This window comes from Mesocricetus auratus, unplaced genomic scaffold, assembly GCF_017639785.1.
Source record: "Mesocricetus auratus isolate SY011 unplaced genomic scaffold, BCM_Maur_2.0 Super-Scaffold_100006, whole genome shotgun sequence".
Lineage (NCBI taxonomy): Eukaryota > Metazoa > Chordata > Mammalia > Rodentia > Cricetidae > Mesocricetus > Mesocricetus auratus.
This window is the reverse complement of record NW_024429190.1, coordinates 8,823,579-8,848,111: the sequence shown is the minus strand read 5'-3', so window position 1 is coordinate 8,848,111 and position 24,533 is coordinate 8,823,579. Positions and strand designations below refer to the sequence as shown.

General features: G+C 51.6%; 3 protein-coding genes across 3 annotated transcripts; 2 read left to right on the top strand and 1 right to left on the bottom strand.

Moving 5' to 3' along the window:
- The first annotated feature begins 7,342 nt into the window (after positions 1-7,342).
- Igfbp1 (insulin like growth factor binding protein 1) lies at positions 7,343-12,541 on the top strand. The gene is made up of 4 exons (XM_005082944.4): positions 7,343-7,835; positions 9,148-9,332; positions 10,221-10,349; positions 11,953-12,541. The coding sequence occupies exons 1-4, from the start codon at positions 7,463-7,465 to the stop codon at positions 12,082-12,084; spliced, it is 819 nt and encodes a 272-aa protein (XP_005083001.1). The 5' UTR covers positions 7,343-7,462; the 3' UTR covers positions 12,085-12,541.
- A 2,573-nt stretch (positions 12,542-15,114) lies between these two features.
- Positions 15,115-22,715, bottom strand: Igfbp3 (insulin like growth factor binding protein 3). Its single transcript, XM_005082945.4, is given in 6 exon segments — positions 15,115-16,491; positions 17,350-17,490; positions 18,526-18,645; positions 19,075-19,301; positions 22,177-22,420; positions 22,422-22,715. Coding segments are annotated over 5 exon segments (879 nt in total). The 5' UTR covers positions 22,584-22,715; the 3' UTR covers positions 15,115-16,491; positions 17,350-17,364.
- Positions 22,582-24,107, top strand: LOC121140734. Its single transcript, XM_040746628.1, has 3 exons — positions 22,582-22,662; positions 22,719-23,270; positions 23,829-24,107. Exons 1-3 carry the CDS (start codon positions 22,582-22,584, stop codon positions 23,967-23,969), a joined length of 774 nt encoding a protein of 257 aa, XP_040602562.1. The 3' UTR covers positions 23,970-24,107.
- Positions 24,108-24,533: the final 426 nt, after the last annotated feature.

Sequence of the window (24,533 nt, the reverse complement as noted above, 5' to 3'; positions counted from 1 at the left end):
GCAGTGTGCCCCATTCTCTGGCCCTCTCTCCTTCATTATGGGGCAGATGAGCTGCTTTGCACTGGAGAGCTTTGGGAGACAGAGTATGTCTAAGAACAACCTGTCACAGGTAAGTCCTCTGGATGGTCAATAGCTTATGTCTTCACAGTCACATTTGGTCTTTATGTAAATAATGTTTTGAAGTTGCCTAAAGATGTTCTGGGCTGTTTCTATCCAGGGGTTTTAACTTTTTGGCTGCTATTTTTAGGAACAGTAAGTAGGAGAAACATAGTAAAACCATTCTTCTGAGAGGAAGAAAGGAAGAAGGGAGGGAGGGAGGGAGGTAAAGAGGGAGGAAGGGAGGGATGGAAGGAAGAAAGGAAGGAAGGAAAAGAGGGAGGGAAGAAGGGGTGACAGCTACACCACTTGGTTCTACGTCACATTTCCCCGAAAAGGTAGTGTAATGAGCACATGCTAATTTTAAATAGTAAAGCTCTCTGTCTAGTGAAGCTGCTATGGGCTTCCCTGTCCCCCAGGCTCTGCTGCGTAATGTGACTGAACGAGCGATGTGTTTCTGGACACGTCCTTGAGCTCCTGACAGCGCACGAGTTTCCGACAAAGTCACTGTGTCACCACAGGCTTAGCAGTCCAAGGCAAGGACTGGTCAGACCATATGACAAGTGTTTGTCACAAGTATGACTCGTGGCCCCAGAACTGGCCTTCAGAGATAGCTGTGTTTTGGTCCTTCCAGCTAAAATCTGCATGCGGAGGGACTTTTCATGGAGACGTATTAGTAAGTCTTGGCATGGTAGAGCCTGGGTGCCTGTGGAACACAGAGGATGGAGGCAGAAGGGGCAGGTGTCGCACCTGCACAGGTCTCCAGGGTGGGGTCTTTACTCTCACAGGGGAGGAGAAAGCATGAATGACTTCCCTGAGACCCATTCAAAGCAGAGTCCAGTCTGAGAGGAGAAAATAGTGACCCAGCTACCTACCATAGTTACCTATGTTTTCTTCAAGGTGGACATGACCTTTTAGTGTGTGTGTGTATGTGTGTGTGTGTGTGTGAATACACACTTATACATATACAATATGCATATGTATATATATATATTCTTATGTAGCAGGCATTGGTTAATTTGCCAAAGGAGAAATCGAAGAAAAGGCATGTCAAATAATCTGTTCAAGGTCATAAGGATGTCATGACCTAGCCTAACCCACCTCAGAGTCCTCAGTCAAGCACAAGACTTAACACACCAGGCCACATAAGGACTTCTACAGTCTCTCAACCTTCTGGCTCTATGGTTTCTTTTCTGAAAATGCAATTAATGTATTAAATAACATTATAATAGAATGGTTTGATATGGTTTCAGAGAACTGAAAAATAAAAGACCGCTTTTTAAAAGTGGTCAATATGTACTCGGTGGCTAGTTACCTGTAATTCATATCACACTAATGGCTAATGGGATTACAAAGCAAGCCTGGCCTTCACGCTAGCTGCCTGGAGGGGATAACATGCACTGAATTCTCTTGGAGAACACAAATGGTTCTTGCTGTTTCAATAGCCAGGAAGTTGAATTCACATATCTACCTTAAAGAGAGAAAAGGCTATGATGGATTTGAAACTAGAAAAAAGTAGCTTTGTATGCTTTTTCCATGAGTGGTGTTACTACAGACCTTCTCACTGTGTCTCCGTTATACTCTTTAGAATTTTCTTCCACTCTTCATGGTTTACACATAGATATGAATACACTATAGGCTAGGATTCACGTGTAATTTGTTTCCATCCCCTTCTGACACCCAAATGCAACCATTATCCCTGAAAACTCCATTCCTCCCTGCCCTAAAGGGGTGGCTTTAAGGGAGGCAGGGGTCAGAGGAGTGCTGCTGGCTCTGAACATAAGCGTGTATCAGAACCCTGGACACTGGTTAAAACAGAGTGACAGGAAAGCAGGCTTTGGCGGTCTGGCTTTGCTATCCAGGATGTCATCTGCCTAGACCTCCATCCATTACAGATGTGAGTAATCAAGAGTGCCTGGCCCCAGGAAGAGAAGGACAATGAAATACTATGTTTGTATGCTTTCCTTGTGCCTGGGGGGCACTTAGTATCTGCTCGCTCAGACTAATTTCAACACACCCCTCAAATACACTGGGAAGGGGGTGTCAATGCCCAGAATGGAGCTGAGGTTTTTTGTCGAGGGTCCCTAAACACTGGTCCTAGGCCCGTCGCTCTCACTCTGTGTTAGCACCTGGGCTCTTCCCAAGCTAGGGTGTGTAGAGGTGAGCTATTCCCCACCCCCAACCTTTCTTCCAGACTGCGCAGTGGTGCCTTTCATCTGTCCAGGAGATAGGGCAGCAGGCCAGGCCCTTGCATGGGTTTACATCATCCCATGTTGATCATGGATGGTGGCAGAACATCCTTTTGTGTTTCTCCCTGGTTCAAAACAATCGCCCTTTTTTGATTTCCCCTGGATTGCAGCACTCTCCCCTTTGAAAGTCCCCCTTTGCCCTTGACTCTTGGATCATTTTTTCCAGAGCCCAGATTGCCTAACTTCGTAGCTGCCTGTGTGTAAGCAACGCCCTGCATGGAGGCAGGACTGGGAACAGTGTGTGATGGAAGACCTTCCATGCTGTCATCATCACAGCTTCCGGTGGCCGCAGCCGAAGAGCCCATCCACAGGCAACTCAAGGAGCTCTCAGCTCACAGTTTTGTAGCAGCCAAGGGCCCCTTCAGCTCCTCCTTACAGCCGCGGTTGTGTGATACCCCAGGGTGAGGAAATTCAAGGTGAAAACGCCAGCTTCTGCTCCCGTAAGACTCCCCTCTTCTGGTGCTAATACAACTGTGGGAGCTGAGGTTTTCACAGGTGCTATTCAACAGCGTTGTAGAGGCTGTCAGAACAAAAAGGCAGAGGTGTGAAGAATCATGAGGGAGATGCCTGAGTGTCCACACAGCTCCATCTGGAGTATGGACTGGGATTGTCGTGCAAATATCTCTGTGGACCCTTGCTAATACCTTTCCTCTGCGGTACGCTGGATTTACAAAAACAGAGGAGGAGGGAATGCCTGTGTGTGCAGGAAATGCACAGGCTCTGATCTGGATAAAGCAGGAGTTTCCCCTAGCTATTCATACTGAGAGTTGCTAGGCACCCCAGCTGTGTGTCATAAGCACCCACAAGACACTGGACAGGCAGGGTGGTACGTGCCCAGAATGGCAGTACTTGGGAGGTGGTGGCAGGAGGATCAGGAGTTTCAGACCAGCATTAGGTACGTAATAAGTTCAAGGACAGCCCAAACAATGCGAGACCTTGGCCCAATAAAACAAAGCAGCAACAATACCAAAAATCAAAACAAAACAAAAACAATGGTCTAATGCTCTGATAGCCCTGGTGGCTGCTAGCCTGGCAGTCATGAATCTTAGCTCTTGAAAGGCACAAGCCTTGTAGGACACCCATCACATCCCTGATGGTTACTCCAAATTCAAGTTCTTCTAAAGGCTTTTCCAGGTCAGCATGCTCAGACCCCTGAGTATTCTGTGCTTCCAGGCAGAGAGAATTGCTGGCTATTCTCAGGACCTACTGAGCTCTGTGGCTTCTTTTGCCTTCTGTTCTCTCTGTCTGTCATGTGTCTTACCTCTGCTGCTTGGAGGACCTCACTTTCCCTCCAAGAGCAGCTGTGCCATGTCCTTGTCTTGAGGTGCCCAGACTTTCCGGATGCTCTCTTCCTCCTTGGGCAGCACAGGGTGAACTTAGGGCTCCCCCATAGACCGTCATCTTGCTGGGCTGTGAGCATGATAGCTTGTGTTTGGGACATCGGTCACCCCTCTTCCCTGTGTCTGACTCTCTGTCTCACACTGAAGTCTGTTCTCTCTGCCCCACGGCGTGGTGAGGAAGGGCGTGCAGAAAAGAGGCTCAGGGGGCAAACATCTAAGAAGCTGGGAGGGAGTGTCATCTGTCACTTGATGTCACAGCAGTCTTGAAGGACAGCTCCTGGGGGAGACAGACACCATGGACAAAGATATAAAGTTAGAGGGACACTGGGAATCCCAGTAGGAAAATGCAGGGTCCCAGTGCGGCAGCAAAACTGTGTTGCTTTCAGGGAATAAGCACGGGGGGGGCGCCTCACTGGAAAAAGAGCGGGTTTCCTAGGTCCAGGGTTAGAGGGAGGCAAGAGAAGTGGCCGAGTCAAGCTGTGACTCAGGAGATGGGCCAGTCACCCCACCCCACGCAGCCCCGGCCAATGAAACTGCAGTCTACATAGGGCTGGGGGTGGCATGGGGGGCTGATTTCATTTGTGTTGACAGAGTTGGGAATCAATATGGAGTTTGGTGGCTGTTTGGTTTGTGTGCCTGTGAGGTAAGCAGTGGAAACATTGGGGAGATCGATCACCGGAGAGGAAGAAGAGGTACTGTGTGCAGGGGCAGGGGAGGGGCAACTGTGTGTGCTGGCCAAGAGCACAGCAGAGGAAAACTCACTACTCGGGGCCTTCCTGCCACAGAGTCCCAATATTTGTCAGGGTTACGCCTTCCCTGTGTTTCATTAAGGAAACATTTCAAGCGTGGACAGTGATTGCAAGTTGAGGAAGTCAAAGGGAAACTTAGGAGCATAAGTTCCACTTACAGAAATAAACTTATTTAGGGACTTATATTCAAGGTGTTCATTTAAAATAACTTATAATTAAATGCTAGGGGCTGGAACAATATGGTGTACTGTTCTTGTTGAGGACCCGAATTCAGTTCCTAGCCCCCGTGTTGGTGGCTCACAATGACCTGGAAGTCCATGTGGCTCTGACGCCCCCTTCTGGTCTCCAAGAGCACCTGCACTCACATGCACACAAACTCTTCTGCCGTGCACATACACAATCAGAAATAAAGTCTTTAAAAAGAGAGTGTTTGTTTAAAATAAAAATGCCTCAAAATGGGAACCATTTGATCAATTCCTTAACAAGTCATTGAACTTGGGGCACCTTTGTCAGAGGAAAAAAAAAAGGTATAGCCGGATGTGGTAGCACGCTATTTGATCCTAGTATCCAGGAAGCTAAGGCAGGAGGATTGCTTTGTGTTCCAGCCCAGTCCACACTGTATAGTGAGACCCTGCTTCAAATAAATGCATTAGCAAACAGACAAAAATGGCAAGAGATACACTAATGAGGCTGTGAGTGTCTGGGAGCAGGCTTGTCCCCTGACCTTACTCCAGTTGCTATGGCAGATGTTGACCCAGCTGCATTTCTTTGAGACTGTCCAAGTTGAAAAAAAGCCAGCTTTGCCAAGTTCAGTCACTTTTATGAGGCCAGGGAGGTGGGGGATGGGTATCAGGGTAATCCCATATTCTTTTTTCAGGCCTGGGGATTTGAACCGGGGGCCTTGCGCATGCCAGGGAAGCCTTCCATCCCTCACCTGGATCTGCAGCCCACTGTGATTATTTTTATATATCATAAGCACATCGTGGAGATCTAGAAGGCTAAGAAAGGGCATAGGAAAAACCAGTGTGTCCTCAGGCTCTTAAATCATGCCCTGCCCGGGTAGTCATCCTGCCCATTGTTCTGCGTTCTTCTCAAGGCATTCAATAACATTCAGAATCACAGCTGCTCCTGTGCACTGAACCTCCCAATGTTTCTTAGTATGGAGGTTTTCTTTAGCTGAAGAAGCCTATGGTAAAGGTTCTCTTGTAGGAAACACAGAATCAGCTGTCTGACTGGACATCGAGGCTGTGTCTGGGACAGCTTTAGGGTCTCATCATCTGCAGCCAGGGGTGTACACAGACCCCTGCTGTCTGGGCTTCAGAGCCCCTTTCTCTTCCCAGCCAGCTCCTTCGGTGAGGTCCACAGCGGCATTGGAAGCAAGCTGGCAAATGCCCGTCCCTCTCTGGTGACTCAAGAAGGGTGCTGGTGTGGTTGGATGGGAACGGTCAGGCTGCACCCGTTGCCTGTTGCCGTGTGGTGGACTCACTTGCCTAAGTCCTCTACACCTCCTGAGGCTCCCCAGCCCTTTACCTGGAGTAATCTTGTGCATTCCCATCTCCCACCTGAGAGTTCTCTCTCCTGACAGGTGCTCTGCTGCTCGCCGGGGGCCCGCTGGCCCATCTCCCTGGCCATTGGCATTGTATTTCTTATCTGTAGCTCGAAGTCAGGAACCCGCCAGTCACCATGATATCTCCCCTCATGCCTGCTCTGTAGCGGGGCAGCTACACTGGTTCCTTTGAGTGTAAGAATGACCGTCGGTAGGTCAGTGTGCATGAGTTTAGAGTGCTTTAGTCAAGTTACTCAGAAACCCATCTCCCGAGGCTCAAATGCAGGGACCAGTAATAAACTGCTGGGTAACAGGGATGTGCGTTTTTGTTCAGGATGTCCAGGGCGGTCTCTGTGACACTGGCCTGAAATCTCCCGCAACCTTTGTCTTCAGTGTCCCCTCTTGAGACAGGGGCTAAAGTTGAGGTCTCCACGGCCTCAGGTCTGAAATATCACTCTTAAAAGATCTCCAGGGGCTAGGCTGGTATAAGAACCGGGGTAGAACACTTGGGCAGTTTGCAGGATTCCACCCCACTCCAAAGCAATACCATGAAGGGCAAACAGGAGGGTCCAAACCTTTGCTAGAGGCTGGATGTTCTGAGTTAGGATGTTCTGAGGATGTTGGGTCAGGAGGTAGAGGTGAGGCTGGGTGGGAGGTGAAATCTGGACCTGGGACACAGAAGACACAAGACACTTGGGCAATTCGGGAGCTCATCAGTTTACTCTGGGGAGCTTGGGGGAACCTCCAGGGTGTGTCCCATTCCTGGTTGCCCTCCAAGGTTCCTAAGTTTGCCTTGTAATATAAAAGAAAGAGAAAGCTCTCATAGGTGATCACAGATGAGCATCTCACCTAAGCTAGAACTAGACTGACTCCATAGTCACAGAAACAGGTTCCTGAGGCCCTGGGCCCTTCTCCTCTATAGAGGAAGGGTCATTTTTCTGAAGCCTTCCTGGCCTAACGTGTCCTTCCTTCGTCTCTTGGGCTTTCCTTGAGTTCACTTGAAAAGCCTGGTCGGCTAGGTCTTTGATGCCCCTTGAACAAAAACAAGTGCCCTCCCCCATATGGTTACCAGCCTGCTGTTAGAATTGGACTTTTGCTCCTGTCCCAGATCATCACAACAGGGCAAACATAGTAGGAAACCTGATGCTTTTGCCCCCTCCCCCTTCCCCTCCACCCACGGTTTGCGCAGAGCTCACAAGCAAAACAAACTTATTTTGAACACTGGGATCCTAGCACGCTGTCCTACAATCATTAACCTGTGCCTTGGAGCCAGCCCTTTATAAGGCTCTGGGTACAACCAGCCAGCATCGTCCACTGCCCGCAACCACACATCCAGCGAGCATTGAACACCGCACACGGCCATCTGCCCAGAGAGCTGTGACCACGGTTGTTGTCACTACCGCCTGCCCAGAGAGTTGTGAGCACCGCGCCACTGTTGCCTGCCCAGAGAGTCTGATCTGCTGCCTGCTGCCCTGGGTTGCGATGCCGGAGTTCCTAGCTGTGGTTTCTTGGCGGTTCCTGATCCTCCTAGCCTTTCAGGTTGGCGTGACCACTGGCGCCTCCCAGCCATGGCGCTGCGCTCCCTGCACTGCCGAGAGACTGGGACTCTGCCCACCCGTGCCCGCTTCGTGCCCTGAGATTTCCCGGCCTGCTGGCTGTGGCTGCTGCCCGACATGTGCCTTGCCACTGGGCGCCGCCTGCGGGGTGGCCACTGCCCGCTGTGCCCAGGGACTCAGTTGCCGTGCCCTGCCAGGAGAGCCTCGTCCCCTGCATGCCCTCACCCGCGGCCAGGGAGCCTGTGTACCAGAGCCTGCTGCCCCTGCCACAAGAACCTTGTCTAGCTCCGAGCGTGAAGGTACGGCCCTCTCTACCTCTAGATCTCTTGGCTGGGACACACTCACTGCCTAGGCCAGCAGAAGTCTGTCCCAAGCCTATAGTGGGTGGGACAAAGACATTCCCGGCTTACTAAAAGCTTTCAGCTGTCACCCATTGAGGCCCATCGTTGATTGGTCTTGGCCGGGGGGGGGGGGGGGCGGGGAGGTGTCCGAGTGCCCAGTGCTTAGTGGAGAGCTGGGAAGAAAGTTCACAGACTAGTAGTACTTGGTCTCTCGGTGGGGTGGAGGGAACGGTCCACACACCTAACCCCTCCTCCCGTGGCTTCTGCCCCTGGCAGTTCCAGCGGCTGGAGGATCCTGGAAGGTTTAGGATGGGAGCCCTCCCGCTGCCCCCAGGAGGCTCGCAATGTCCTTTGTAGCATATATCCTGCTACAGTATGTGCTTACCAGATGTTTACAGAACATAATGTGAACATTTAGGCCCAAACCTTCACTTCCACTCATTGCTATAGACAAACAGTGTTTGATGTGTATGTTGCCTGCTAGAGTCTGACAATCGGGCGCTTTCCTGAATTTAAGCACTGGTTTGTTTGTAGTAGGAAGCTTGGGAAATGCCTCTTCCTCCGCTCCAGCGCCTATCTCCCCATCTGGGCTGCATGCACGTCCTGTGTGGGTGTGGAGGGCTCTCGTGCTCTCGTGCTCTGATGGGAAGCGGTGCTGTATGTAAATGAAATGAGGGCTATCCCAATGGTGGGTCCTCTGAAATGGACTTCCCCTCAACGGGGCGGGGCTCCTCAATTGTTTCTCCCCATGAGCCTTTATAGGCTGCTGAAGGGGTCTAAAGATGCCCTTCTCTGAGGGGTGCAGAGCTGATGATGTGTGGGAAAACAGGGTTCCAGTAGAGAGGAGGGTGGTGGTCTGGGTGAGGAAGGCTGCCTCCTAGACCTTGCTTCTAACTGAACTACATCTATGCCTGGGGTCTTACTAGACCATTTTTGTAGAGCAGAGGACAGCCAAGGGATCGAGTCTCACTTCTAATGGGTTTAGGCATTGACCCTAGTCCTCGGCGTCTTCAGGGTTATAGTCCTGCCTCCCCCCCCAGTTGTCCATATGCTTACTCTGCCCCGGGGCTCTCCTGCCTCACCCTGACATGTACTGGTTTCTCAGAAAAGAATTGGAATTGCTCTTTAGTCCTAATTGCTCCCAAAAGCCACTGGTGAAAAATCCAATTTCACTGGGCCATTCTAGGTTGGTTGGTTCTAAGGGGAAGGTGCCCCGGGCACAGGAGCGATGCTTCCAGGAGCTCATGGGTCTGTGATGCCTGCTTTGCAGAGGCAAAAGCTGCTGCAGCACCCGAGGATGAGCTCCCCGAGAGCCCCGAGATGACAGAGGAGCAGCTGCTGGAAAGCTTCCATTTGATGGCCCCCTCCAGTGAGGACAGGCCCATCCTGTGGAATGCCATCAGCACCTACAACAGCATCCGGGCCCGACAGATCACTGACCTCAAGAAATGGAAGGTGAGACCCTGCAGTGGACCCTCGGGTTTGTCCCAAGTGAAAATGTTAGTCTGGACAACGTCTGGAAGGCCCTGAGCATACTGAAACTGAGCATAGAGGCTCTGCTCCTCCATCACTCCTGTGTTTTTGCCTCCTTAAAAATATGGCAAAATGCACAGAGCATAAAATAGGCCATCCCTAGTCTGGGTTCCTTTGTCACTGCATTCAGCAATTGTCCCCACCCTCCAGCTCTGTTCTTCCCCCTCCAATTCTCAACCCAGGTAGAGCTACTCTAGTTCAGTGGCTGGTTTTAATGTGACCACTTGGGGGCGACAGAGGGCCAAAGTTTGAGATAGATTGTCCCAGAGGCTTTAAAAGAAAGCATGCACATTTTTTTTTAGAGACACTTTAGAATTTCATTTAGAAATTATAGCAAGTATAAGAAATCTCATTCTGGTCCTAAGCTATCCAGATGAGTGCATTGCTCCACAATGAATGTGACATATGTCAATTGCAAGGACAGTTCCACAATCTAGGTATTTCTGATGCTAAATCCCACACACAGAGATCGAATCCACTGTCATTCCTACTAGAGTGCAGGTGTCTAAATTACTCAGCATGGGGCAGGGGTCAGGAAGCATGTTATACCATTGGCCAGACCCTTGCCGGGATGTCACTAAGCGGGTCTTTAGAAAATGCCACCCAGTGAGGATGCAGATGTCATTCCCATCCCTTACACACACATCTCAAGCCCTGAGACCAAGCTGTCCCACTCACAGATGGGAAACAAGGCCTGGGACCAGCCCTAGAATACCATGACTGGCTGGTGGGGCCACTCCTCTGTCTCAGCCATTGTCTAAAGTAAATCTTCTTTCTTGTGTTCTTGCTAATATAAAATTACTCTTTTAGGAGCCCTGCCAGCGAGAACTCTATAAAGTGCTAGAGAGGTTAGCTGCAGCCCAACAGAAAGCAGGAGATGAAATCTACAAATTTTATCTGCCAAACTGCAACAAGAATGGATTTTACCACAGCAAACAGGTAGGCGGCTCTGCTACTGCGTGCTCTCGCCCGCCAGGCTCTCCTCCTCCTCATCCCTGTAAGGCCTCATGGAGTTTACGTCCAGTGATTTATAGGCACCCATGCATAACATGGATGACTCTCTTACGTGAGAGCCATCCCTGCACAGCTGGGAGAACCTAGTCCCGAGAAAGAGGTAGTGTGAGGGATGAGGGGCGCTTCACCTCGTAGGGAGGACTGAGTGTTCGTGTGAGGGATGAGGGGCGCTTCACCTCGTAGGGAGGACTGAGTGTTCGTGTGAGGGATGAGGGGCGCTTCACCTCGTAGTGAGGACTGAGTGTTAGTGTGAGGGATGAGGGGCGCTTCACCTCGTTGGGAGGACTGAGCATTGTATGATGAGCAGGGAGCACTTCAGCCAGTAGTGAGGACTGAGTGTTCGTGTGAGGGATGAGGGGAGCTTCAATCGTAGGGAGGACTGAGTGTTAGTGTGAGGGATGAGGGGCGCTTCACCTCGTTGGGAGGACTGGGCATTGTATGATGAGCAGGGAGCACTTCAGCCAGTAGTGAGGACTGAGTGTTCGTGTGAGGGATGAGGGGAGCTTCAATCGTAGGGAGGACTGAGTGTTAGTGTGAGGGATGAGGGGCGCTTCACCTCGTTGGGAGGACTGGGCATTGTATGATGAGCAGGGAGCACTTCAGCCAGTAGTGAGGACTGAGTGTTCGTGTGAGGGATGAGGGAAACTCATGAGGGGCTACCTTCACTCCGATCAACAGCGATTGGTGCTCTAAATGCTGACACTCAGGTTTCAGTTCCTTGCAACTTGGGGAAAGGAACACAGTCAACTCAGGAGACAAATGTCCCGCCTTCTCTCTTCCCATAAATTAAAACTCTGTAGTAAAGTACAGTAGAGCTTTGTGCTACGCCCAATAATACCTGAGATCCAGCAAGTCAAGGCTCAATTCTGAGGAGATTTTAGTTAGGACTCAGAGAAGTGAAACTTCTGGGATTTCATTGAGAAAACCTGAGGCCTAGGCCCAGCTGAGCGACCGAGGTGATTAATCAATGAGCCCCATTGCTGGGCTCCTTTGTCAGCAGGGCCACGAGGAGATAATTGCCAAAACACTGTACCATTGAGTGAATGTACCTGGTCGTTATCACGTGTGCCACTTAGCCAGTGTATCCGTTTTGTCATGGCAACCAGAAAGGCATTGACACTGCTGAGTGTTAGCTAGTAGGTGGCTGTGCAGAACTCAGCCTCACTCAGGGACCGGACGGGGTGGCCAGAGCCCCCAGGGCCTCACTCAGGGACGGGACGGGGTGGCCGGAGCCCCCCACGGCCTCACTCAGGGGCGGGGTGTCCAGAGCCCCCAGGGCCTCACTCAGGGATGGGGTGGCCGGAGCCCCCACGGCCTCACTCAGGGACGGGGTGCCCGGAGCCTCCAGGGCCTCACTCAGGGATGGGGTGGCCGGAGCCCCCACGGCCTCACTCAGGAACGGGGTGCCCGGAGCCTCCAGGGCCTCACTCAGGGATGGGGTGGCCGGAGCCCCCACGGCCTCACTCAGGGACGGGGTGCCCGGAGCCTCCAGGGCCTGCTGCTCTTACCTTTGGCTCTGTCTTCACAGTGCGAGACATCCCTGGATGGAGAAGCGGGCCTCTGCTGGTGCGTCTACCCATGGAGTGGGAAGAAGATTCCTGGGTCTTTGGAGATCAGAGGGGACCCCAACTGCCACCAGTATTTCAATGTACACAACTGAAGACTTCCACACTTGCTCTCTCACACAGAATATTTAAGTATATAGTATATTTATACTCTGGAGCACACCCTTTTATATATATATGTGTGTGTGTGTATATGTATATATCCAGGAACTACTTTTTATACTGCTTGATATATGAAGTTGGTTCTTATTTATTCACTGTAAGTTTATGTTTTTCTACACAGTTACTTGTGCTATATTAACTTATATATCATGAAGCACTTCTCATCACCATATACGTAAAGACTAGGTCTCGGCTGTCCCAGACTCCATTCTTCTGTTCTGAAAGGGCAGCGTGATATCGCCAGAGCGTGCCCACGCCAGCCTGCAGTTTAAGGAGGGACGTTAGCCCATGATCTTCTCTTTGCAGCCACAGATTTGTGTCTGATACCCGTTTGCCGGGGAAAGTTAAGATGTTGATTATGTAAACAAAGCTAAATGTGGAAACCTGCATCCGGTGCATTTTTAAATGCGCATCTGGAATAAATACTCTACCTGGAAATGCTGTTGTCCCTGTGAGGTGCTCTCTTTGTCTTCGTTCCTGTGATGTCTTTATCTTTCATCCTCCCGACTCCGAGTCTGCGCTTTGGGGCTGGATAATGTGATAGGTGGTGCTGTGATCTTGTGACCCTTTTCCAGGCAGCCTCAGGCCTCTGTCTGGGCCACATTAGGGATCCCCTACCCTCTTGGGGCACCTCCCTCCTCCCCGGAGCCTCTCCCCTCCTCAACACTCTTCAACTATAGCGAGGCCCCGCTTTCCTCTGGCTGAAATACATCACTGACAAGTAGTCACTGACTTCCAGTGCTTTTGAGACAGGGTTTTACTCTGTAACCCAGGCTGGTCTAGAAGTCACAGCAATTGTCCTGCCTCAGACTTCCAAAAGCCCAGGGCCACCACATCCAGCTCTCTCTCGGAGTTTCCATTCGCCTCTGTCAGCATAACAGGCTCCTCTCCTTCTGGCTTCCAGGCCCAGCCCCAGCCGTAGCCAGTCTTCTCTGCCTCCTCCATTGCCCGCTTCTCAAAGCTGACCTGGGAGGCTGGTCAGACACTGTCCCTCCACCCGCTGAGCGTTCCTGGCCCCTGACTCCCCATCCCATCCAGACTGTTCTTCTCTGGCCGCCTCCAGCCACGCCTGCTGAGGGAAGCTGAGCTCCCTCCACTGCCTCCACCCCAGGGGACAGTGACCTTGAGGACGGGTGATGCTAACCCCTGAGAGGGTGGAGGGTGGCCAAGGAGAAGGCAGAGAGTCACAGGAGCTTTGCGCTGGCCGGGAGGCTGGGAGGAGGCAGATGAAGAGAGGGCCAGAGGAAAAGCCGGCGGGCACGAGTCCTTACAGGGCTCAGGGGAGCATTGAAAGAGGACTGCTCACAGGTGTTATTAACTCCCCACAGAGCCAGAGACAGTGGGTTACACGTCTGTCTATGACCTGTCTCCCACTGTCTGTCGCCTGTTTCTCTAACTTTGTGTCTTTTACACGGCCAGCAAGCTCAGGGCCGCACGCTCATAAGGCAAGCGCTCTGCCGCCAAGCCGTCTCCGCAGCTCTACCAAGTTTTCACTTACCAGTCGTGGCCCTGTATAGCACCAAGTATACACTTGCTCATCAGTGACCTGTTCTGTCTGACTTTGAATTCTGTCTGTCAATCAACCCACTCGCCTCCCTGTCCGTGGAGACTCATTGTGAAGAGTTGGTTCGTGGGCAAGGGAGGCTGAGAAGTCCCAACACCTACCACAGGAAAGCAGGAAGTGTGAGCAGTCTGGGGCTGAGGACCTGAACACAGGGGACTTGATGATGTAATATTCACTTTAAGGGCCAGAGAAGATAAAATGTCCCTGGTAGGAAGGACGGTTTGAACGCCCCCCCCACTTGTGTTATTCAGACTCTGAGCAGATTGCACAACATACAGCGAACGTGTGGGGTGGTGGTGGGAGGTGTTGGGGAGTCAGTGGGCGCATCTCATCTGGGGGCGCTCACAGACACGCCTGAAATGATGCTAACTTTGTGCGCATCCCGGCCTGGCTGAGCTGATTTGAGGAACTGACCACCGTCACAAGCAAGGACAGGCGAAAGGTCAGAGGTGAAAGGGTGAGGCCAAGGAAAGGTGGGTGAATTGGTAGCTCCAGGGAGGTTAGCCCAGTGGGTTTATAAGCATCATCGTGCGGCTCACACCTCTGCAACGGCACCAAAGGGCCTGCCCTGTCTCTGTCCTGGATTCCTAGGACGTGAGGATGATGGCTGCACCCCGGGTCTGGCTCCAGGGCCAGTGTACGCTGTCACCCCACCCCAAGTGAGTTCACGGTACCCTTTCCAAGCGCTCCAAGGGTGCTGCCCTCTGATTTCCTTGGTCCCACCCTGTTGTCATACTGCATGCCCCCCCCCGCCCCATCTGGGAATACCCATAGAACCAATCCACTGTTGGCTGTGGCCAACTCTGTGATTCTGCGATCACTTCAGATGTCTGTTGACTGGCTTTAAACGCGACCCTAAACAGGCAATCACTGTATGTGGTTTGATGGTCCCAGGATGTATTGAAATTATTTTGGCAAGGGCAGTTGTGCCAAAGTCACAGAGAGGCACTGAGGTACAAGAAGCCCTCCCAGCATCCTTTGAGGTTGGTTCTCCTCCTTTTCTGGATTCGGTTCACTTCCCTTCTCCAAGCACCCAGCTGCAGAAAGGCTGCTGACTCGTGGGATGTGCCCATCTTACCACTCACATCAGCTGCCCGGGGAAGCTGCTCTGAAGACCGAGGCATGGGCCAGACTGTTGTGGAGACAACCTACTTTACCTGTCTAGACCATAATAACCACAACACACCCTCCTGGACCTAGATATCCCTCTGCACTCGGCCTGACGCTGCATGGATGCCAAAGAAGGCATGTCCCACCGAGATTCTTCTGTTGGAGACGGACTCAGCCATGACGTCTTGTCATGGCCATGACATTTTCTACTCTGTCTGGAAGATTCTACCCTCTCAGAGTGATCTCTCCAGCGACCCAAGACCCAGAAGCAAACAAAAGGAGAAGGGCATTTTTTAAATGATAAAAAACTTTATTTACTATTTATAAATACATTGCAAGACAAACTTTTCAAAAATACACTTTCCCCCAAAAACTTAATTAAAAAAATAAAGAAAAGCTGATAGGCAGGCAGAATGTCTCGAGACTCCTTTGTGCTCTCGAGACAAGCTCTGTACAGCGCATGTCCACCCCGTGGGATGCAGTGAAGTCTCCTCGCACCCTCTGTTGCCAGACCTCCTTGGCCTTGGCCTTGGGGGAGCAGCCCAGCCTCCAGACACGGCTCCTACCCTCGGGCATGCCCGTGGTCACAACACCTAACGTCTCTAACATTTCACCTAGGATTATCTAGTACAGATTCTACTATACTTGGGCTATGTCATCTACACTGTTAACAACTATGGATGTATTTTGTCTGCATATATGCGTGAATTATAAAGAAAGTCGAGAAGCACCCCAAGATCAACAAATGGGTGATCTCTAGGTGGTCTTTCCAGGCTACCCAACAAGTCCTTCCTCTTTCCTGCTTAGACAGGAAGGAGGGGAAGATGAAAATATACCCTTTGGTTTTTTTTCCTTAAAAAAAAAAAGCTTGCCCCCACCCCACAATAAACTTGTTGGACAAGAAAACACTGTTTTTTTTTTTTTAAATCATCCGCAGAACTAACTGTACCATTATCTGTGACATCTCTGAACCTGGAGGCTGATGTTCACTGCTCCCTTGACCTGGGGCCATCTGGGGGGCCAAGCCATCAGGAAGCTTCCTGACAAAGGAAGGTCCTTGTCCTTGTTTTTATGGGCTCCCAGAGTGCCTTAGAACATTCTTGGTCATGTTAAATAAGAGAGACTTGACCTATCCCCACGACTCCCAAGTAGACCAGGTCACTTGCAGGGCCAGGCCCTTGATTCAGGGATGACACCGTAAGGGCCATGAGTCTCAGGAGTATGCCCAGACTTGGTTAGGGCTTCCCCATTCTCCACAGTGCCTGCACACATTTACAGGGAATGGAAAGAGGATTTTTCCATATCAGCAACAGAACCTGAAGTCAAGAAGGCAGAGGACCAGCAGCATTGGAGTCCCGCACCGCTTCGGGTGGGTGGGTTGGGGGAGAGGGCATCCGTGGCCTGGAGTACATGAGTGTTTTCATAGGAAGCAACAGGGAAATTCAAACTGCTTTTTGTTGACTACTGGAGAGTAGAAAGATGATCAAGTTAACTACTTAAACAACCAGAAGCATTTTGAAAATCTGTCTAAACTTTGGCTTTTTTTTGCTTTTGTTTTTAATCAGTTCACCACAAAAAAAGGAAATATAAGTCAAGGCTGTAGCCAGCTGCTGCTGATGTTGGCAGTCTTTTGTGCAAAATAAGGCGTATTTGAGCTCCACGTCAACTAAAAGGAAAAATAAAAAGAGTAAGACATACACTGAAATAACTACCTCTAAAACCCAAAGGGCTCAGCTTCTTACTCAGCCCCAAGCACTTAGCGTGGCATTCCACCAAGGGGCCAGCCCTGCCTATTCTTCTCAACCAAATGACACTGAAGACACTTTCACTGCTGAAAGGTGTTAGCACCTTATTTTTCCAACTTATAAGAAAACATTTAACTAAAAATGAAAATTTTTTCTGCCTATTAATACTGTCTTGAGAAAACATAACATATTTATTCCTTCCATTAATTGCTTCACGCCCCCCTTGAAGGCAAACCACAGAACTTCTGCAGACAGAGTTTTACTAAAACAAAAGTCCTCACAGTGCTTGCATATGAAAGAGTGGGCCTGCAGTGGTGACACACGCCTTTAATCCCAGCACTGGGGAGGCAGGGAAGACGGATCTCTGTGAGTCTGAGGACAGCCTGATCCACAGAGGGAGTTCCAGTGCAGCCAAGGTTACAGAGAAATACTGTCTCAAAAAACCAAAAACTAAAACAAAAAACCCAAAAAGCAACAAACAAACAAACAAAAAAACCCAAAAAAACCAACCCCCCAAAACAATACAAAAACCCCCAAAAACAAACAAAAAGAATATGCATATCCTAAGCCATTGGCCTTGAGCCTGTGGTTGGGTTGGGGACCTCCTCCTTCTTCAAGTGTCCCCTTTGTCTTCCTCTCTTTGGGCCTGGCTGCAGCTCTTGGGCCAAGGGGCTCAGAGAGAGGGGTGGACACCTGGGGCCGCGTGGCTCCTAGCAATCTCCCTGACCCTGGGCCATTTTCAGAAGGCACTGTCCCCCCGGGCCTAACCCTTGGCTTACGTGGCGCAGTGGCATCTACTGGCTCTGCACACTGAGGCAGTGTACGTCATCTTTCCCCTTGGTGTCATAGCCAGGCAAGGGCTGTCCATACTTGTCCACACACCAGCAGAAGCCCCGCTTTCTGCCTTTGGATGGGCGGCACTGAGGGAGGGAGAGACAAGACCAAGACGTGAGTATCATGCGCATTGGCTAGTTTTATGTCGATTTGACACATGCTGACGTCATCTGGGAAGAGGAAACCTCAGCTGAGAATATGTCGCCACCAGACTGTCCAGTGGATGTGTCCTGCATTTTCTTGATTAATGATGGATGTGGGAGAGCCCAGCAGCTCTGGACAGGGCCACCCCTTGGCAGGTGGTCCTGGGTGCTGTAAGACAGCCGGCTGAGCAAGCCATGGGGAGCAAGTCAGTGAGCAGCCCCCTCTGTGGCCTCTGCTGCAGTCCTGCCGCGACTTTCTCCAGGGATGGACCGTGATATGAAAATGTAAGCGACATAAACCCTTGCCTCCATAAGCTGCTTTTAGTCAAGATCCTTTTCATAACCATAGAAACCCTAACCGAGACACCGTGTGTGAATGGGTAACCAGGGTCCAGAGTGGTTCCCCATCGTTGTTCATCTGGGCCAAGGTAAAATATGAGGGTCACGACTCCTGAAGAGCCACCCGTGTGTAGGGGGTGGTGTATGTCCATGCACACCCGTGCGTGCGTGCGTGCGTGTGTGCGTGCGTGCGTGTGTGTGTGTGTGTGTGTGTGTGTGTGTGTGCCCTGTCACCGCTCTGGGGATGTTGGAGGGGCTGCTGAGCTTTCTTTGCCTTGTGGCTGTCAGGCTGGATCTCTCAGACCTCGGGTCTAGCCTCACCTCTGGTCTCTCCTTAGTGAAAGTGGGCTGAGCTAGTCAATGGATGGTGCAGCACTCAGGCTCCCTAATGAAGACTTACAGACACTGGGGTGTGGGAAGCTGTGCCGAGCACTGTTTACGTCTGTCCCTAGGTTCACGCCGTGAGCTACCCACTTAGAAAGCACCTAAAACACTGCCATTAGGGGATGCATACGGGCATCAGAAGAGGGGAACAAAGGTGGTGGAGTGCCACAGAGGTTAAGGTTCCTGGAGATAACTGTGAGGCTGATTCCCCGCTGAGCCAATGGAGGGAGAAAATACCCTGGGGACCCCTCTTACCTGCTTCTTCTTATAGAACCCCTTCTTGTCACAGTTTGGGATGTGGACACCTCTGGGACTCAAAACGTTGAGGAACTTCAGATGATTTAGTGTGTCTTCCATTTCTCTGCGGCAGGGACCCTGAGGACACAGTTATTGTTTGAGAATCTCCCAATGGCCACAGGACCATCCCAGAAGGAACCTGTGGCATGCCTCTCTAGGACATTCTGTTTGGGTCAGTGAGAGGGTCCCAGGAGGACGCTAACCATCACTTCCTGTCTCTTCTGCTTTCTCAAGGTAAAACACGTGATCTAAGAATAGGCCAGTAGGCTTCAGAAAGAATAAAATAAAGCCATCTGTGAGAAGTCCGTTTCTTTATCTGCGGGGCCCACCACACACCTAGTACAATTCAGCTGGAACCTCGCATGAGACTCTGACATAGGAGGTGGGGCTTGACATAAAAAGGGAGGAGCTACCCATTCAACAGCTAGGACCCCTGGGATTTGCTGCATGAAGGCTGTCCTGGGGAGTTCCCTTTTCCCCACCCCCAACAGGAGGAAAAGTTCTCACGTATTCTGTCTCCCGCTTAGACTCAGAGGAGAAGTTTTGGGTGTCTGTGCTCTGTGACTCGTAGTCAACTTTGTAACGCTGGCTGTCCCTGGCATGGCCTTTCTTGATGACATCCATCTTTGCATGGAGTGGATGGAACTTGGAATCGGTCACACGGTGTGTGCTGGAGACAGCCTGGCTTTCCACACTGCCAGCACTGTGGTCCTCCTCAGACTCACTGATGTTTCCTGGAAAAGAACATGGGGATAAGGGAATGGAATAATAATCTTTGCAGAACCACCTCAGACCTAAAAGGCAACGTCATTCAACTGCTCTTAATATGTTAAGTAAAAGGTATTAGCCAAAGCATTCTAGAACACTACCTGTTGCACGCCTACGGCTTTGCTTCAGGAAGTCGTCTGTTTGAAAATCACTCTGTCAGGTGTTTTTAGTACAGCTGCAAGTGAAGGCAAGCAGACACTAACCGAGCCTTTCCACAGATGAAAAAGCAGCCAGTTCCACCTGCCACCAGCAGGGGGCGGTCGTGCACCAGGGAATGCTGCCGTGGAGCTGACCAGAAAACTCACAAGATTCCAAAAGTGGTCCTCTCAGCCCTGGGCACAGCTGTTGGGTGCGGGACGACTTGAAAAAAGTAATTCCCCACCCAGTGGCCATAGCACACTGGCCTGAGGATTCCCTCAGGTTTGCTGTGTTTTACGTGAAATATCTCACTTCAGGGACCCACAGAACCATGGAGACATGTTAGGGAGGCTTATTTCTGAGGTGCGGGTGCGCACAGACTTTGTGTATTGGGAGGGAGGGGCACCTCAGCGGTGAGCAGACAGAGTGGAGATGGGACTGCCCACAGCTTAGACCTGTAGTGTGTCCACTGCCTTGGAGGGCCAGGGGAGGGAGAAGTACGCCTCCTTTTGGCAGGGGCCTCTTTCAGAATCCAAGGTGCTGGCAGGGTTATAGCTTAATTGGGACCTTATGCTTGTGGCTAGACAGGAAGCCAAAGGCCCCGGTGCCCAGTTCTGAACTCCAAAGCTTCTGGATCAACCTTCAGGTCACGGCCGCCACAGAACTCCTTCCCTCCCACGACAGGGACACGAACAACCCTCCTAACAGGAAGGTCCAGTTGGCAATCCATCTGTCTGGGTGCAAGGCTCCAGCTGCCCCCTGCCCCAGGAAATGCCAGGCTGGGGCACCCTGCCCATGGGGAAGGCTTGGGTCCCTGGTGCTAGGCCAAGAGAAGCAGGTGCTCCACGCGTGGGCAGCTGCCTGCAGGCCGCAGAATCGGAGGTCTTTTAGAGCAATTGACCTTCAGGGCCCCAGGGAGGCCTTCTGGCCTCAGTTTCCCACCTACCAACTAGCTCCCCGAGTCCAGCTGCAAAGTCCTCTATGAATTCTGTGCCTTTTCAAGTACAAATTCTCATTCTAGACCAGCACCCCCGACAGAGGAGGTTCATAAGGAAATTCATGGGCTTCGCTTCAATTTGCTTTAATCTTAGTGGATTTTCTTTTTGGAAGTACAGGGTCAGAGGAAATGCTAATAGGTAAATGAAAATATTTGCATTTGCCCTCCAAGAGGCGGAACTAATTTCTTAAACTTCCTTTGTTTGCTTGTTTTAGTGTGTTTGTTATCCTTAGACCACTGATGGGGGGGGGGATATGGTTCAACTTGAAAAGGTAATTGTGAATTGTGTCATAGAACTGTCATTCCCTCCCTCCCCTCAGTGGACAGTAGAAGCTCACATCAGTTTATACTATAGAGCTTCAATGGTGGCTACTAATAACGGTCATTAGAGTCTAACTCAAAATGGTGCGTCGGTATTTCTTAGGATCACTTCAGAGATACCACAGAATGCATTAGAAGCCAAAGACACACAAGGCAAGCAGCCTAATTTTGCTTTTGACTGAGTCAGCGAAACAACTGGAGTCTTGCTTTGCCAGGAACCCGGTGCTTCTCAGGGATGAAGAAACCAGGCCCGGCAGCCACAGAAATCACAAAGGGACGGTCGGTTCAGCTAGACCTGGCTGGTCTCAGGGGCTTGCTCTGCAACATCTGCTCCGGCTGTGGGGAAGCCGGAGAATTCTAGCCTTCCTCTGTGCAGCGCAAGACATTGACTCACACAACAGAGCCGAAACTGGCTAGGAATGCCGGACATTGTGAGCAACAGCTGCCAAATCCATTTACATATTTTTTTTTCTTTCTTTCCAAGGGAACGACTCGATGCCCTTAGAATGGCCGCCTGCTTGATAGGACCAGCTCCAGGAGGGGTAACTGCCAAGCGTTTGTGATTTTCCTCGTGGCACCCCACTCCTTCCGCATTGTATTAGGAAGGGAGAACATTCCTGGGTAGCATTTCTATAGTTCATGCTTCGGCAGGGGAAACCACCTGGATCTGCACTACCTGTACCCCACGCACCTGGGGCGTGATCACCGAGGCCCGCAGGCGCCACAGGGCGTGGACTAGTGCCTAAGGAGTAAATGGGGCTCACACCCTATTGCAGCCCTGGTGACTTTGAGCAGTTCTTGCGTTTTGAACTTTAGGTTACACACCTGAAATACACCAGTATTGTAATTCCATCTCCATAGTTTTTGGATAAATGGGGACACAACACAGCTTTGTCAATCAGCCTATGCTAATGTTAGGAATTTTCAAGACAGGTGCCTGCCAGCGAACCTTCCTGGCCCTGATCCGATCCCGTATTCCCACGCTCAAGCTTCCCTGGGGTAGACAGGCACCTTCCTAATTGCGGGGAATGGAAACTCAGGTCTACAGCTGGGCTACACAGCCCAAACCCAGGCATCCACGCTCATCGAGACTCCAAAGACCGGGATCTGTCCATTGGCAGTCTCCCTTGGTATCCACCGTCCTGCCACGGAAATCTACCCATTTTCACGGAAAGCATTTTGCATCTTACAAGAAAGTTGCACTTTGAGAACCAAGCAAGCGGAGCGATGGTTGAGGGGGTCCCTTCCGCCTCCCAGGGCCCGTCTCGCCACTAACACCTTCTGGATGAGTCACATCAAGCCTCTGAAGCCACAGGTCCTGCCTCCCCGCCACCAGTCAGGAGTCCCAAGGGAGTGCGCTCGTGCACGTGGTGCGAGCGGCTTACCTGGAGCGTGTTGGGAGGGCAGGTAGGCGCTCAGGCTGCCGGCGGCGCTGGCGTTGGCGCAGAACCCGCGGCCATTGAGCAGCGCCTTCAGCGGGTACTGCTCTGCGGGCCGCGGCTGGCAGCGGAGACCGGTGCCGCAGCGCTCCGTGTAGACGCCGCACGCATCGCCTTCGCTCAGCGCGCAAGTCAAGCAGCAGCCGCAGCCCGGTTCTCGCACCAGCTCGGTGCACGCGGGCGCGGGGGGGCGGAGGCGCGCACTGGGCCAGCGCACGCGCGTCGCATGGTTCGCAGCGCACCACGGGGCCCGCGCCCACCGCGCCCGCGCCGGCCCGCGCCCCCGGAGGCCCGCGGAGCAGAGTGAGTGCGGTGAGCGCAGCCGCCCAGAGCGCAGGGCGCGCGGGATGCATGGCGCCCGACGGGCGGAGGGCCTGCGGCTCGGCGGAGGGGAGCGGAGTGGAGCGCGCGGGACGAGGCTGCGGGATGTGGGCAGCGAGCAGCAGGTCCTCAGCGTCCCGTAGCCACGCTAGCTCGCGTCTGGGCAGCCTGGGCGAGCAGGCCAATATATAGAAGCCGGGGTGGCGGAGGACACGCCCCGGAACGGCGCGGGTGGGGGTGGGGTGGGCCGGCGCAGGCTCGGCTGCCCCGCGCCTCCCCGGGAAGCGGGACCAAGGACGGGGGCGCGCTGCGCGCGTCTTCACCGGGCACCTGCTCCATGTGCGCACGCCCTGTACGCGGGCCACCCCTTCGTCCCCGGGAACCGTGGGCTCTCCCGGCCACCTTGCTGTCTCTTGAGTCCCTGTCACTTCAGTACCCTTGATTACCCCCGATGGAATGACGGCCAGCCAACTTGGCGCTCCGGACCCTGCAGCCCCTCCCCCCTGGATGCCGGGTTAGGTGGCCCTCCTGAGCTGATTTATGGCTGGGAAGCTGGCGCGGGCCCATTCAATTCCTGTGTACTTTGCAAAGTTTCTGCAATTGAATGCCTCCTGGAGAGCCTGTTGCACTTCCCACCGACACGCGGATCATATTTAAATCTGCACCGTTGGCTACTTGAGCCTCCAGAGTCTCGCAGTGAACAATCGAACGTGACAGTCGTGAGTTCTAAAGATTTGCTTTTCAAAGCCGTCGTGACTCAAGCACTCTTACTTAGCTGCCTTCTCCAGTGAGCCGAATGGGCAGTGCGTCCTTACGGGAAGGCATATATATATATATATATATATATATATATATTTTTTTTTTTTTTAAATGAAGCTCCATCAGTTCTTATTTGGGGATTCTTTTTAGTTAGCGGTTACATCTACGGGGACACAGAAGCGGGTGCCACTGAAACACGATTGATAGCCAAGCAGCTCCTAAAACGAATAATTTTCACAATCATTTTTTGGAAGCCATCGTTGCACGCCTGTATTAAATTCTTTCTGGTATACCCCAGTGCAGACTAGAGTTCTCGCTAACCTGCGGTCTCTGAACACCGCTGAGAGCTGAAATCCCGGAGCAGCAGTGCTCTGAGTTCTCAGCTTATCTACTTTCTCTCGCAAGGGTCTCTCCCAAGTATACACGCTCCTTCCGTAGGCGACCAACAGAGGACGCTGGCGGTCCAGGATTGAATTGACAAACCACGACTCTTTTCTCCCCCTTTTCTTTTTTAATAGTTTGTGGATGAGCGGTGGGAACGTGTGAGATCGACTTGGAAAGACGCTTTCCTGGATGCCCTTGAAATGAGTGTTTACAATGGCGGCTGGAGAGGTTCTCGCCGGGGAGACCTACGCAGTTTTAGGCAGGAAACGAACTAAGACGGCTTCCCCACATGCGACATTCATCCACCATGTGTCTTCATGTCTCTCCTGTATCTCTTTTATCTATTTATATTCTTTTCAACACGATTCGTTTTAATTTTAGTTCTCCTTTATTATTAAAGCTAATGCTAAAAATTTGAGCTTTTACAAAGGAAAAAAAATCAAAGATAGAAACGTGAAGGCCTGGGCCCCGTGGTAGCCGGCCAAGGCACAGCACCCCAATTTTCACACTGTATCTCCCTCATAGTGCTCGGGTTGTTGTGTCCCTCCTTTCCTCCCTCCTATTCACACCCAAGAACAGGGACTCTGATTTCATTGGAAGATTGAAAGAAAAAATAATAAATCCCCCAGGGTTACATTTGTTCTTTAAATAACCGTTGAGACCTTGACTCCAAAATTAGAACAAGGTTCCCTATCAAAACTGATTCTAGACGCGGCCGGCCTCCCTCCCCTCTGTTCGGTACAATGTTACACACAGCAGCAGTCTGGTCCGTGATCAGCGTAGAACCTTTACCAGCTTTATCATCAGGCTAGGAGGCAGGGGGCGCCTAGAAGGAATGA

What these genes read in the sequence shown, in the direction of transcription:
- Igfbp1 (XM_005082944.4), top strand. Translation starts at nt 7,463, where the DNA reads ATGCCGGAGTTCCTAGCTGTGGTTTCTTGGCGGTTCCTGATCCTCCTA. An exon ending in GTCTAGCTCCGAGCGTGAAG is followed by an intron (nt 7,836 to 9,147) that starts GTACGGCCCTCT and finishes CCTGCTTTGCAG; the next exon opens with AGGCAAAAGCTGCTGCAGCA. An exon ending in GATTTTACCACAGCAAACAG is followed by an intron (nt 10,350 to 11,952) that starts GTAGGCGGCTCT and finishes CTGTCTTCACAG; the next exon opens with TGCGAGACATCCCTGGATGG.
- LOC121140734 (XM_040746628.1), top strand. Translation starts at nt 22,582, where the DNA reads ATGGCGCCCGACGGGCGGAGGGCCTGCGGCTCGGCGGAGGGGAGCGGA. An exon ending in GACGAGGCTGCGGGATGTGG is followed by an intron (nt 22,663 to 22,718) that starts GCAGCGAGCAGC and finishes GCGTCTGGGCAG; the next exon opens with CCTGGGCGAGCAGGCCAATA. An exon ending in AACAATCGAACGTGACAGTC is followed by an intron (nt 23,271 to 23,828) that starts GTGAGTTCTAAA and finishes CTTTTTTAATAG; the next exon opens with TTTGTGGATGAGCGGTGGGA.